General features: G+C 39.6%; 1 protein-coding gene across 1 annotated transcript in view; it reads left to right on the top strand.

Moving 5' to 3' along the window:
* The first annotated feature begins 343 nt into the window (after positions 1–343).
* Positions 344–14469, top strand: part of prrx1b (paired related homeobox 1b) — a 32325-nt gene continuing 18199 nt past the window's right edge. Inside the window, exons 1-2 of the mRNA XM_077584389.1 lie at positions 344–1004; positions 5700–5875. Of these exons, the coding sequence (XP_077440515.1) occupies positions 758–1004; positions 5700–5875 (423 nt within the window). The 5' untranslated portion in view covers positions 344–757. The remainder of the gene's footprint in view (positions 1005–5699; positions 5876–14469) is intronic.

A 14469-nucleotide genomic window follows, 5' to 3' on the forward strand; every position in this document is an offset into this window, starting at 1 on the left:
ACATGCAGTGCCACGTAATTATGGAGCACTAGTGAGTGCCGGGGTGAGCCAGAGAGAGAGAGAGGGGGGAGACAGAGAGAGAGGGAGACGGGGAGAGGGAGATGGAGAGACAGAGGGAGGCAAGAGAGAGAATGAGTTAGAGTGAGAAAGGGGGGAGAGAGAAATAGACAGAGAGAGGGAGACGGGGAGAGGCAGATGGAGAGAGAGAGAGAGAGAGAGAGAGACAGACAGACAGACAGACAGACAGAGAGGGGAGACATAAATAGAGAAAGGGAGAGAGAGAGAAAGGTGGGTAGTGGGGTGGGGGTATCCTTCCTTTCTTGCATTACTGAAGTTGAGCAAACTTTGAAAGGACACGCTGCGCTTTGAGCATCTGGTCGTCATCAGGGAGGCAGCGGCCCATCCCATGCTCACATGCGATCCAGCCAAAGCGAATAGAATTCAAGATCATCTCTCTCTTGAGCTAGCATTTTCAAGGTGTCTCTCAGGCTGCCAGGTAGACTAAAATTGTTCTATAGTCTCAAACGTTGATCTCCGCTGTATAGGATACATGAGAGGTTTGATAACGGATAACAAACAAGCAGAAAGCTTTTGCTGACGTTTGTTTGAGCCCTCTGTGGCTCATTTGGATATGAACAAATTAACTCTCCTCTCCTCTACAAACAGAACAGCAGACTTCGTCTTCGACAATTAAGAGGATCTATTTGTTTTGTTCGAAGCTTCCGGGTCAACAAATTCTACGTTTCCCTGTTGCGTCATGACTTCTAGTTATGCACATGTAATGGAAAGGCAAGCCACGATATCAAACCGCGTGGAGAGTCCCATCACGTCGAACCTGGACAACTTGCAAGCCAAAAAGAACTTCTCGGTTAGCCACTTGTTGGATCTGGAAGAAGCTGGGGAAATGGTTGGCAACCAGGCAGACGAGAGCGTCGGGGAAGCTGGGAGAAATATGCTGGAGTCCCCGGGACTGACCAGTGGAAGTGACACAAACCAACAGGACAGTAAGTCAGCTTATTGAAATTGTCGTGAGAAAGTCCCCACACCCAGCGTAATGTATCGTTATTAGTCATTTCTATAAGTGTTCGTGAGTTTTGGCAAGTTGTCACGACGGCCTCGCCCTACCTCGACCATTAATTATCCATTCAAGTTTTGATGCCGATGGAGTATGATGGGCTTAGTGAACTATGTAAAGTAAACATGAGACAAAATGAGGCCAACACTTTCTTGTTTAAATAAATGGGGAAAATGAAACATTAGCACTTTGAAATAATTAAGCACTCAATAGATGTAAATCTGTGAGTGATGATGACGACGATAGGCCTATTTGTTAAAATTGACATTTTTATTCATAAAGGCAGAGGACGATCGAGTAGGCTAAGGCAAACACGCACACACACACACACACGCACGCACACACACACGCACGCACGCACACACACACAGACACACACACACACACAGACACACACACACACACACACACACGCACACACACGCACGCACATGCCTTAAGGAGGGGAAATGAATGCTCCCTCGATCATCTCCTCTGAGAACCTTTTGAGCAAGTTGACACGAACGTTATAGGGTTTAACGAGTGTTATTGTTATGTTTAAAAGCTCAAAATCAGAGGTGCGACTGAGAGAAAAATGCGAGTGGAAGTGCCCAGGTCACATCGTTAATTTACGGTTATTTTCGGCCTGTCAAACACTCTAAGAATATTGACGCTAATGGTTTGTCATGATTAACGCACGTGTCTTTGCTCGAACAATTAAGGAATGAAATAACACTCGATCGCATTGGCACTTCAATAAACAGGTGGAATTAATCATTTGCCAAATAAACGTAAGACATGAAGCAAATATGCGTTCTCTTATTCAAGATTTGTTATGAGTACATTGAGGAAAGAGTCTTCCGCGGTTTATTTAATGCTAAACATTTCCCTAGAAATTACATGACTATCCCCATTTTAAGTAAAATATTTTTGGAATCGCTTTAGTTAATTTATTATTCAGTCGTATATTGTAGACTACTGTGCAGCAAATATGTAATTAACAGAAAACTACTCTTTATTGATTTTAAATTGCGGTTTTTAAAATTATTATTATTATTATTATTATTATTATTATTAATTGCCAGTATTATACCTCACTATTTCGATCAAGAGAAGCTATACAAGAAAATAGCAAGCATTTTTTTATACATGAAAATAAAAAAAATTAATGGAAAATTTGAGGCAATTTTTTTCTAAACTTAGAAAATACCTTGTTTTGATGCGTGCTGATATTTTTAATTATTAGACACGTTTTGCATCTTGTCAGAAGCACATCTTAGTCAATAGCTAATTTAATTCGCAGATCTGTTATTATTATTATTATTATTATTATTATTATTATTATCTATTTATTGAATTGCCTTTGTTCCTAGTCTACAATGCCATCACATTGATTTAATATTTTTTCATAGATAATCAATAAAGCTGCAAACAATGTCTCAAACACGCATACATTCAGGTTAGCAGGAATACAATATAGGTCTATAGCCTATTTTTAAAGGAAGCATCGCAGCAGACAATACAAAGTGATGCCCGTTTTTAACAATATTATTTAAAGAAAAATGTGGGCGACAAAAATGAACAAAAAACAACAACATGATTTGTATTTTCCGCTGCTCTGATCAAGAGCAGATTGTCAGGTCATCCTGACAATGCCGAGAAAATCATTTCGGTAATTGACCTGTTCTCATTTACTGTGTGAAGGGCGGCTGTTTGTTTTTAATGAAGGGTTGGAGGTCAACACGTTTTTAAACTTTTCAACTTGTAATTGAATCTAAAATGACCCACAGACATGTCAATTACTGCCAATCACTCTGAAAATTTCACATGATTTCTGTTCACAACGTTATGAATCCCAGACTTGGACTTTTTCTGATTTATACGCCAAGCAAAAAGTGGACGAACGCTCAGAAGTTTACATTTCCTATCAGAATTCGTAAGATGTGTGGAGCATTATTTTGTGTTTTATGGGATTCAAATTAAACTATGTATGTAAAGAAAATAATGTGATTTCCCCAGTTCAGTCATCAGTCATATATTCAACTTGTAATCGTATTAAAGCGCAATTGTATGTGCCATAAAAAGTGGCATGGAATTATTACGCATGCATTCATTAAATAATGGACGTTTCTGTTGTTTCCATAAAATTAAGTACAAAATAAAATTGCACACTGCGAAGACAGACTACGTGGGTACACCAGCACTTTTCAAAATGCCATTTTCACCAGCAGATAATTTGTGTGTTAAGTTTGAAGTCTGTAGAGTGGGACTGCGTGCTTAAGTTTAAAGTCTGTAGAGTGGGACTCCGTGCGGAAGTAATCTCTGGTTAGATAAAATGGTGACAAGCAAACAAACGTGCTCAGTGTTGACACGCTTCACCATCGGCTCCTTAACAGTCTGAGAGCAGCAAGGTTTGTGCCATGGGGGGATGGAAGAATGCTCCAATCAGCTTGCAAACCAGACATTTGTTTATTTGTTTTGTTTCGTTTTGTTTCATTTTAAACGTGCTGGCACATTTGTCTTCATCTGAGAGACATGTAACAATATTGCATCAGATGGTAAAATCAACATCCATGACAACAGCTATCCCAGAAAATATAATTTACCGATTCAAATACAAATATGAAATACTGATGATTAACAGAACAAGTACTGGTAATCTTTAATAAAAAGAACAATTAGTCTAAAAAATCACAGCTTTAGGATTGGCAGCATTAATACTGTTAGAGGTGATTAGAATGTATATTCTTAAAATCTTAAAGTCGTTTTAGATATGCAAATCTTAAAGTTAAAAAAAGTAAAAAGTCAGTACTTTACATTTTACATGTTTATCCCTTTACTGTTTATTTCTTGCGATTGTTATCACTACAGTCAAATCTAATAACATTTGAATGCGCATCATCCAGTTTTAAAAATTCTCAAATGATCTATTATTATTATTATTTTTAACCTTACCAATGTCAATGAATTACCATAAACAACACAAATTTAGTATTTTAATTGGGGAAATTAAAACAGAAAACAAACATGTATATGTGTCACAGTCACACAGTCAAAAATTAGCGTTTTATTTTATTGGTATGGAGTCTGAAAACTATATGCCACACGTTTAGGTCAGAGAAAGAGACAGATATTTCAACTGTCCAGTATGGACTGGCTTGTGTTTTTTTGTCATGATAATAAACCAGTATATGGAGATGTAATTATTGGTCTTCATAAGTACTCCATGTCTAAGGTGACAGATTTGCCTTTATTTGTAGTCATATAAAAAAAGAACCTATCATTTGAGGTAGAATTCCACTGCTCCATATCCAGTAATCCAGTGTTTCCCATAGAGATAGACTGATATGAGGTTTTTTCAGGGTCGATACCGATACCAGTAGTCAAGGAGGCCGATAACCGATATTTGAAGTAAAAAAAATATTGGCGTCAAAAATGTTTTTAAAAAAAATGTGAATCTTGACTTTGTTTTTCATATCTTAAAGCATTAATGCTTATTGAACAATTTTGAAAAGATGTAAAAGTTGTTTTTAAATAAATTTTTAAAAATATACTTTACCTACATTTTAGCTCCCAAGGTTATCAGTACGCCTAATAAGTTAAATGGACAATAAAGAGGTAAATACCATAAATATGTTTTATCCTAAATTAAAAAAAAAGAGAATACATTTTAAACTTTCACATTTTTTTGTCTTAATGTCAAAGAAAAACAAAATGTTCAGAAGCTTCATTGTCCGCAGCATCTCTTATAAAGTTACCTGAAAATTTAAACAAATAGTTTACTGAGATTAAAATGATTTTAGATTTACGTTTTCTCTGCAGTAGGCAGATATCAATATTTGTCAGCCTTTATTGAGCCAAGGTACTGATTTTTAGTAGAAAAGTCTCACCAACAATCGCACAAAGAATAAGAATACTGAAATAATGATGATCTCGTCGCTCCATTTATTTACAACTTGACTTACTCTGTTGGAAATCTTGGCCTGTTTCATCCAACACAGAGCTGATACACTTGTTGGGAGTGAGAAAATTATGTTGTAGTAATTACAAGAGGTAGATGTGTAGTTTAGTTTAAAAAAAAATCCTACAAATAGAACATTGTCATTGTTTTTCCTATCTTAAATGTTGCTGTATATATAGATTAAGAAGGATATATTGTCAGGAAAATTAAGTGAAATTGGATATTTTCCTTGTCACCCCTGATGATCTCTCACAACCGTGTGCCACGGCACCCTGGTTGAGAATCACTGCAGTAATCAATACTAGCCCTGCGAGCAAGTCTTGCCTTATATTGTCAGTCCACCGTTAAGTCCAAGGTTTACATTTCATACATCATATAGTCATTAAACTAACTACGATCGCCCCCACCCATAACCACATTTAATGAAGCACCACCATATTCTTTTTCCATGCGGGTATAAATAAATAGCAAATGTAACTTAGATGTTCAAAACCAAACGGTGACTTTAGCTACACACAGTATATCGCATTGAAATCTCTTTTTTATTGACAGCGCTGTATAATGTCTGCATGATGGACTCGGCCCAAAATCTCTTCAAATCAGTTTTGAGATCATCTTTTTCTTAGTTTTTGTGTTTATGTGAAATTCGAACTGCAGCACACACGATTTCCTTCATTTTTTTAGACGAGCAGATGAACACGGAGGAAAAGAAGAAGAGGAAGCAGCGCAGGAACAGAACGACATTTAACAGCAGCCAGCTCCAGGCTCTTGAGAGAGTGTTTGAAAGAACGCACTACCCTGACGCTTTCGTTCGAGAAGACCTGGCCCGTCGGGTCAACCTTACTGAGGCCAGAGTGCAGGTAAGAAGAAGGACATTACTCCTCATTTTCTATAGAAATCTTAAATGACTTTGTAATATACTTTCATTAAAAAAAATAAACGAATCCGATTATTTGAGTCTAAAAATATTTCACAGTGACTGCATTGAATTATATGAATATGTGTGTGCGCGTGTGTGCGCGGAGGTGTGTGTGGAAAAAAAAAAGAGCACCAAACAACAACTTCTGGTGCTCATTAATGACCGCCCTTTACTTGGAAAGCCTGTAATGGGGGAATTCCAGTCGTAGCAGACACGTCCAGGTCGTTCAGTAATAAATGTAATAATAACGCATATATTTGTGGAGACTGGGTTCAAGTTGTAGTTTATAATTTTAAAAATGTGCAGAATTTCACAAGTTATTTCATGTTAAAGATATATTATGAAAATACAAATGCACTGAGCTGTCACCAATGTCTTACAAATGCAATTATGTCATCTAGTGGCATAAAAATGACCTCCACACAAATCAATATCACACTTGTTTTTTACAGTACAGTACATCTTTTTAATTTGAACTAAAATTTTATGAATTATTATGAAATTACTGCATCAATGATAAAAAGATGCAGCCATATTTCTATTAGTTTAACATTTTTCCCACTTTTGTCAAGAGTATGAAAACTTTGAAAAATACTTAATTGTACATTTTATTGTACATTTAGAACATATATAAAATGTATGATTAATTGTGAGTTAACTATTGAAGTAATGTGATTAATTCTGATTAAAAAATGTAATCGCCCGACACATATATATATATATGGGATGTAATCCAATACAAGGACAGTTCGATTTAAAATGGAACGGTTCGATTCAATAGGATTTGATTATTATTATTATTTATTATTATTATGATGATTATGCTTATTCGAGAACTAATCAATTGTCAAAGTAATTTATAATTATTTGGGTACTCCATTAATTGTTTGAATGTCTTGTTTAATTTAAAATGATCTAAATCTCATAATTTGCACATTTGCAAACAGCTGCTTTTTATTTCGGAAAACAGTGATCAACATTTTTGCATATGTAATGTTCCGATAAGTTACAGATCAAATTAGTAACTATAAGTCTTTTAAAATCCTGATTTAGCATGCATCTGGCTAATAAAATACAACACTAGGGCTGGGCGAGTACTGATATCAGGTGAAAGTGCTCATACCAGCCTTATTTTAAGGTTCTTTAATGTTTAGACAATGTTGTTTTTTGAACATTTATTTGAGTATGATTTTTATTCAATATTTTTCAATACATTCAAATGTAATCATGACTTAAGTACACTTTTAATTTACTGCATTCAATCACAATGTTTGAAGTACATAATGTTGCAGTGGCTTACAATCATAAATAATAGTTTATTTTAGGAATAAGTCATCAACATCGTTTTTAAGAACACTTAGCTCCAGTATTATGATGCTGGCCCAAATGGTGGTACAGTGCCATTTTTTTTTGTGTCTGTATAAAGGTAGCTACCAATGGCGGCTTTCACAACGTGGAAGCTATTTTTTTTCTGGGCAAATCATTAATGATTGTGTATATTTATTTAAATGGCTTCAACAAAATTCGGCTGGCAAAATTAATGTTACCTGCCATGATGTGCAGCTTGTTAGCAGGTGGAGCTTCTTACGAGGATACACTACTGTGTGATCCTGGCTGACTTCCCGCTCATTGAAAGCGTCTGATTATCTTTCTTTTACACACTTTCATAAAAAAGTTAGTGTATTCCTCGTCATGTCAAAGCCAGGGGACGTTGCCAAACCACTAAGATTTGACAAGGGTTCACGTCCTGGATTCTCCCTTTTTTTCCCCAACTTGTGAGCGGCCCCAGGGGGTAATTCAGAGTTGTTTTACACGACATCCGTGGCAATATAGTTACATTTTGGTGCAGAAACCGATACAACATCCATCCATTTTCTTAACCGCTTATTCTTCACAAGGGTCGCGTGGGTGATGGAGCCCATCCCAGCTGTCTTCGGGCAGTAAGCGGGTTACCCCCTGAACTGGTTGCCAACCAGTCCAGGGCACACACAGACAAACAACCATTTACACACACAATCATACCTAGGGACAATTTAGAGTGTTCAGTTAACCTGCCATGCATGTCTTTGGGAAACATGCAAACTCCACCCACGAAGGCCGAAGCCCGGACTATATATATATATAAAATGGTTCCTATTAAAATGACCTAGTCTTTTGAGGGGGATATACTGCAGGAGCTCCTCAGAAACAAAACATTTGATCAAAAGTATAGCCATAAAATTAAAGTCATAAGGAAGAGTTTTCTGTGGTTTAAACTACAGTAGTGCTAAATGAACACAGAATTCCATGGCAACAGCTGGGAAACTGTATTTGTGTGGAACACTTACAAAGCTTTTTGAGGAATCCCCACGGCTCCAGAAATCTCAAGACACAGTAATTACATAATGCAATAAATATTTATCGCACTTCTCAACCTTGAGATTCTAAATCTGGGGTTCTTACTAGAAACTGGAGGTCTTACAGTCATGGAAACAGGACAAACAGCAGGGCACCGATTGTCACACATCATCTGTTAGTTCGTAGTTTATACTAAGAGGCTGTTTGCTATAAGAACCTTTGAGCAAGTTTTCACTTTGCATTAGTGGGTTTAAAGAGAGCTGATAAGAGGTTTTTCTGTACATTGCAAACATAAATTCAACCAGCAGTTTCTTTGTTGACAGTCGGTGGGTCGTCTCGTCTGCCTAAACTCCCTGCAGAAAAGCTTTTACTGATATTGTAGCTTAGCAAATGAGTGTTTCAAAAATGTAAGAAGTTTAATATTTTTTTTGACGGATGAGAAAAGTTTGCCATATAACATGACTTAAAAATAATTTTAAAACATATTTTAAAAAAGAATGACAACAAACACAATACATTAAAATGTAATGCATGCAATTAATATCTACTTGATTGTATTTATGTTTGTTAGGAAAAACTGATAAATGATCTCTTTTGTTGAGCAAAAATTGGTCTCATCATTAGCGTTCATCGCTAAATTCTAGAGTAACCAAGTAATCATTATTATTTCCAAATACCCGAGTAGCATTGAGACATCTGGACTTTCATTATGCAGTAAGCAACTCTGCCAAGAAGAGACGATTGACTACAGGAACCTTGGGGTTCTGGTACTAATTTGTCAAGCTTCAACAAGAAAAAAAATGTTGATAAAGTAATACATTTTGCTTGGATTATATTATTATAATTCATCCAAATATAATTTAAATGTTAATCTACTCAGTGCCGTGTCAGTACCATGGTTTTGACACAGTGGATGTGTACGCTTATTGTAACGCATGATAGTGCAGAGAAGCCCACTGCTTTTGTTTCCTTGTAGTGCTTGTGGAATTCCAGTTCCTTTGTTGCTCTCCATTTTTGCTATCCAGTTGCACCGTCCATGGCTGGTCAGCCACCGCACGTTACCTACTGCAGCCTACGGGTCCTTCAATGGGCCAAATTTCAAATGCTTGCTCATTGACACTCACGATGCATTGCGTTATTTATTTGCAGCGTAATTAATTTATCTAATTAACGCGTTAAACTAACAGCCCTTGTGTGTGTGTATATATATTAGTGATGCACCGAATATTCGGCCACCAAAAATTTTCGTCCGAAAATAGATATTTTTGCCATTTTCGGCATTCGGACAAAATAAAATTAAAGCCGAAAGAAAATGGCTGAAATAGGATGTTGTGGTGACGCAAGCAAAAAAAACAAAAACGCTGCAAGCGTTTGTTTGAATTAAACAGCGAACCGGTGAGTGTCCGCCTCACTTCCCTCTGGCTTTTCATCGTGTGAGTTTGCACCTGTCGGTCGCAGCAGCTCCCGGGGTCGTTGCGCGCACCTGAGGACAGGGGCATCGCTTTTTAAGAGGGTCGAAAAAAAGACAGGTGAGCCACTCTGTCTCCTGCAGCGCCTTCCCTTTATAAGAGCCCCTCGAACACTTCCACTTTTTCACCGACATCCGTGCTAAATACTTTAGCTAATGTTAGCACTATTGCTATCAACAGTTTTAAACACGGAAACACTAAACGCTATCTCCGGGTGGCTACAGACCTGTACAGGATTAGTGCTATGTCCTTTGCAAAGTCAAGATCTGTTTGCTTTTCTTTTTCCCAAGTGAATCTATTGTCAGTGAGAACAGAAAGGGAGACAGAATGCAGCCTTGTCTAACTCCTGCTGTATTTTCATTTCTACTTCTGATGGTAGAAATGCTATGGGCACTCCATAGGTTCCAGAGATCTTCCACAGTGACTGTCGGTGCACACTGTCGAGGTTTTTTTTTAAATTAATAAAAGTAATTGCCAATGGTAGTGCAAATTCTAGGATTTGTTCAATTACATTTCTTAGTGTGAAAATTTGTTAGTACAGGATCTGCCTTGCCTGAAGCAAGACTGCTCTTATCTCAGTTTTGAGTGAATTACAAGCTTCATACTTGTGCTTGCTTATTAGCGTGTTTTAATTGTATTTAATTTAAAGTTCTTTTAAAGGCACAATTTTTTTTTTAACACTCGATTAACGACCGCCCCTTATTTGGAAAGCCTCAACTAAGGGAATTCCAGTCACGATGCAACAGAAACGTCCACGTCAAAATTACCCAATAGAAATGCATTGTACTACACTGGAGCTAAAACACACAATGTTTAAGGGGCAGAATGTTAGCGTGGAGGAGCCATTTGGACTGTGTAGCACTCACGCACTCGGTTTGCCGTCTCCAGCAAGAGATCTGTCCGTGGCAATCTCAAATCCTGTAAGAGCCGAATGTACTACCCATCCATCCATCCATCCATCCATCTACCACTTATCCGGGGTCGGGTCACAGGGGCAGCAGCTTTAGCTGGGAAGCCCAGACTTTCCTTTCCCCAGCCACTTCAACCAGCTCCTCTGGGGGATCCTAAAGCATTCCCAAGCCAGTCAAGAGACATAGTCTCTCCAGCATGCCCAAGGTCGTTCTCGGGGCCTCTCGCCGGTGGGACATGCCCGGAACACCTCTCCTGGGAGGGCGTCCAGGAGGCATCCAAACCAGATGCCCGAGCCACCTCAACTGGTTCGTCTCAATGCGGAGGAGTAGCGTCTCGACACTGAGTCCTTCCCGGATGACTGAGCTTCTCACCCTAAGGGAGAGCCCAGACACCCTGCAGAGGAAACTCATTTCGGCCGCTTGTATACAGGATCTTGTTCTTTCGGTCACGACCCACAGCTCGTGATCATAGGTGAAAGTAGGAACGTAGATCAACCGGTAAATCGAGAGCTTTGCCTTTCGACTCAGCTCCTTCTTCACCACAACGGACCGATACAGAGTCCGGATCACTGCAGACGCTGCACCAATCCGCCTGTTGATCTCCCGCTCCAACCTACCCTTACTCGTGAACAAGACCCCAAGATACTTGAACTCCTCCACTTGGGGCAGGTTCTCATCTCCGACTCGGAGAGGGCACTCCACCCTTTTCCGACTGAGGACCAAGGTCTCGGATTTGGAGGTGCTGATCTTCATCCCAACTGCTTCGGCTGCGAACCGCTCCAGTGAGAGTTGTAAATCACGGCTTGAAGAAGCCAACAGCACCACATAATCTGCAAAAAGCAGAGATGCAATGTTAAACCACCAAACCGGACCACTTCAACACCTCGGCTGCGCCTAGAAATTATGCCCATAAAAATTATGAACAGAATCTGTGACAAAGGGCAGCCTTGGCGGAGTCCAACCCTCACTGGAAACAAATTTGACTTACTGCCGGCAATGCAGACCAAACTCTGACATCGGTTATACAGGGACCGAACAGCCCGTATCAGGGGGCTCGGTACCCCGTACTAACGAAGCACCCTCCACAGGATTCCCCGAGGGACACGGTCAAACGCCTTCTCTAAGTCCACAAAGCACATGTGGACTGGTTGGGTGAACTTCCATGCACCCTCAAGGATCCTGCCAAAAGTGTAAAGCTGGTCCACTGTTCCACGGCACACGGGACAAAAACCACACTGCTCCTCCTGAATCCGAGATTGGACTTCTTGATGGACTCTCCTCTCCAGCACCCCTATAGACCTTACCAGGGAGGCTGAGGAGAGTGATCCCTCTATAGTTGGAACACACCCTCCGGTCCCCCTTCTTAAAAAGGGGAACCACCACCCCAGTCTGCCAATCCAGAGGCACTGTCCTCGACGTCCACGCGATGTTGTAGAGGCGTGTCAACCATGACAGCCCCACAACATCCAGAGCCCTTAGGACCTCTGGGAGGATCTCATCCACCCCCAAGGCCTTGCCACCAAGGAGCTTTCCAACTAGCTCAGTGACTTCGACCCCAGAGATAGGGGAGCCCACCTCAGAGTCCCCAGGCCCTGCTTCCTCAAAGGAAGACGTGTCGGTGGAATTGAGGAGGTCTTCGAAGTATTCTCCCCACTGATTCACGACGTCCTGAGTCGAGGTCAGCAGCACCCCATCTCCACTATACACAGTGTTAATGGTGCACTGCCAGAATTTCTTCGAAGCCATCTAGAAGTCGTTCTTCGTGGCCTTACCGAACTCCTCCCATGTCCAAATGTACTACACTGGAGCTTAAATACACAATAGAATGCACAATGTTTAAGGGGCAGAATGCTAGAGTGGAGGAGCCATTTGGACTGTGTAGCACTACCTTTGGTTCCCTGCTGTGAAAGAACACACTCAGTTAGCCGTTAGCACCAAGCTAGGTTACTATAGCTCTACAAGAGGTGTCCATGGGCACTCTCAAACGCCTGTAAGAGCCAAGAGCCGAATGGACGCCGTCTTGTCACTTGGAGTGACTCCAAGACACTTGATCTTTAGATGTGTGGCGTATTTTATTCAGCAACTCCAGAAAATAGATTAAGTGTTAAAGTGTAACACATTGATGTGTTATTTCTGCCTTTGCTTGCTGTAAAGGGGCATTACTTTACAATGTGCAATCAGCATCCAAAAACTTAAGTCACTATAACACAATTTAGCAGTAATAAATTAAATAATAATGCATATATTTGTGGGGACTGGCGTATTTTACAACTTTAAAAATGTGCAGAAGGTTACAAGTTACACACACACGCACACACACAGTGTGTTTATATATATATATATATATATATATATATATATATATACGCTAAACATACAGTAATTTGGACACACCTTCTCATGCGATGCATTTTCTTTATTTTCTTGACAATTTATTTACATTGTAGATTCTCACTCATGGCAAAAAAACTATGAATGAACATGTGGAGTTATGTACTTAAAAAAAAGTGAAATAATTGAAAACATGTTTTATTTTTCAATTTCTTCAAAATAGTCACTCTTTGCTCTGATTATTATTTTTTGCACACACTTGGCATTCTCTTAATGAGCTTCAGGAGTAGTCACCTGAAATGGTTTTCCAACAGTATTGAAGGAGGCCCCAGAGGTGAGAATGCCAAGAGTGTGCAAAGCAGTAATAAGAGCAAAGGGTGGCTATTTTGAAGAAACTAGATCTAAAACATGTTTTCAGTTATTTCACCTTTTGTGTTAAGTACTTAATTCCACGTGTTCATTCTTAGTTTTGATGCCTTCCGTGAGAATCTACAATGTAAATAGTGATGAGAATAAAGCAAATTCATTGAATAAGTTGTGTGCATGTTCCCTGCCCTTCAGCACAAGAAAAAATCCTCTTCTTGCAGAAGAAATAGGGAAAGGAAATTGTGATGTTGGAGCAAGAAGGAGCACATCTGTGATTAATGTGTAGCAGAAAGTAATGCCGAAATCCTTTGATAATGGAGTGTTTGAGCTCATTTCTGAGCCTTTGCGTCAGCATGCAGTCAGCCCTTGTGAGCACCAGCATCTAATAATGGATATTGGATATGATTTCATGGTGAGCAACAGCATTTTGTGATATAGGGGTACACCAACTGTATCCCACCACCCCACCCCGGAACACCCCCCCCCCACCTCCCTAACCCCCACCCCATGTTCGCGGATCAGCTTGGGCATCAGCAGCTCCATTAGCAATTTGTTCTGCAATTTGGAAAGCCACGTGCACATCTCTACATATGCCCATATCAACCTCTGAAAATATAAAAATTATTGCACCAATAATATGGACATTAAATGAATGACGTCGTCGTATTCCACTCCGCTCACCACAGCTTAATGGCGCTTAGTGGCTTATGTCCATAAACTGTTTTCTGAACGCCGAAAAAATAAAATAAAATTAAAATCATGTGAAATAAATTCATTTATCATGTAAAAGAACCGGGTGCCGTGTTGCTTATACAACAGTGGCTTTATTTGCATTTCAGCAGCAAACAATTTGCTACGACACTTCATTTGCAGAATAAAAAGTTCGATCGCTGTAAGATGGCGCGTAGCTGCTACACGCACACACTTGCCTTGTGTTGTCTTCTCTCACTAACGCACACACCAAATGAAAGATCACAATACTGCTTTTTGCTAACACTTTGTGCCGTTACCATTATTCCTCACCGCTGATTTGAGATCGACCGGGTTAGTCTCAAGACGCTAGTTTTCGGCTACTGCTCATGAATGAACATTGAGGCGGAACGCTCACCCCGGCGTTTAAC

Source organism: Vanacampus margaritifer, chromosome 13 (assembly GCF_051991255.1).
Source record: "Vanacampus margaritifer isolate UIUO_Vmar chromosome 13, RoL_Vmar_1.0, whole genome shotgun sequence".
In the NCBI taxonomy this organism is placed as follows: domain Eukaryota; kingdom Metazoa; phylum Chordata; class Actinopteri; order Syngnathiformes; family Syngnathidae; genus Vanacampus; species Vanacampus margaritifer.